This window comes from Bactrocera latifrons, unplaced genomic scaffold (assembly GCF_001853355.1).
Source record: "Bactrocera latifrons isolate USDA-ARS-PBARC rearing strain unplaced genomic scaffold, ASM185335v1 scaffold_692, whole genome shotgun sequence".
NCBI classification, from domain to species: domain Eukaryota; kingdom Metazoa; phylum Arthropoda; class Insecta; order Diptera; family Tephritidae; genus Bactrocera; species Bactrocera latifrons.
The window spans coordinates 101,900-102,980 of record NW_017537370.1 but is presented as its reverse complement, the minus strand read 5'-3'; the positions used below and the strand labels follow the sequence as shown (position 1 = coordinate 102,980).

General features: G+C 36.5%; 1 protein-coding gene across 1 annotated transcript in view; it reads left to right on the top strand.

The window, feature by feature from the left end:
* Positions 1 to 464: 464 nt before the first annotated feature.
* LOC108975735 (tachykinin-like peptides receptor 99D) overlaps positions 465 to 1,081 on the top strand; it is a gene marked incomplete at its 5' end in the record, with an annotated part of 14,085 nt that continues 13,468 nt past the window's right edge. The window contains one exon of the mRNA XM_018944436.1: positions 465 to 649. Within this exon, the coding sequence (XP_018799981.1) occupies positions 465 to 649 (185 nt within the window). The remainder of the gene's footprint in view (positions 650 to 1,081) is intronic.

Genomic DNA, 1,081 nt, shown 5'->3' with positions numbered 1-1,081 from the left:
GGTATTGAAAAGTTGCACATTTATGACAAGATCAAGTGAAAACGGTTATCGTCAAATTGTGTTGAGTCGGCAGAAAAAGTGACCCAGCCACGACTGGTAGTCAGAAAGGTTTTGCTACGCGTTTGATGGGATTGACCGAGAACCATATATTATAATTTGGTTCCCTACTACTAAACTTTTAATTAAAAGAGTTTGACCCTCCAAAGACAGAAATCGTCTAGAAGCGGCCAGCTTTAACTAATAGAAGATGAATCGTGTTCAATCAGGACAACGTCAAGCCACACAAAGATCGATAGGAACTCCCGGAAATTGCAGYAGTTTGGTTGCGCTGTTCTTATGCATCGGTACCGTACTTATATATGACTGCATGYTAATCTGGAGCAAGTGGAATATGGTTAATTTGCCATGCCAACGTCTAGTTGTTAATTTTTTATTCGCCAATTTTCAATTTTTCTCATAACCAGCTCGCATTTGCCTTCTCTCTATTGCAGCGACGAGGACATATCGTTCATCCTACCATGGTGGCGCCAAGTGCTGTGGTCTATTTTATTCGGTGGCATGGTTTTGGTGGCTACAGGCGGAAATTTAATTGTCGTTTGGGTTGTTATGACGACGAAAAGAATGCGAACCGTTACTAATTATTTCATAGGTGAGTTCAGGTAGATACATAACAGTTAACATAACAATACAACATTTGCGAAAACGAATTTTTATCTGAATTTGGKCTTATATATGTATATTAGGGTCCTTGAATATTTTTTTTTTTTCAACTATTACCCCCTTAGTGATTGACAAACAAAAACTCCTTCCTCAAGCCAGGCACTGTAGCTTAATTCTAAGAGGTCGTTATTTTTTTTTTTAGGTTCCCATACATTTAACATCCCTATAATTAATCGCCTAATTGAGATAATCAAACTTTTTTGCAAAAATTTTTCAACTTTGAAAAGTGAACTTTCAGAATATGTGATGGTTATTTTTGGGAAACAAAAATTAGTTGGTGAAATTTTAGTTTGAATGAAAAAAATAAAATTACTATGTTAAATGTATGGGAACTTAAAAAAAGTGAAGCTCCAGCGCCTGG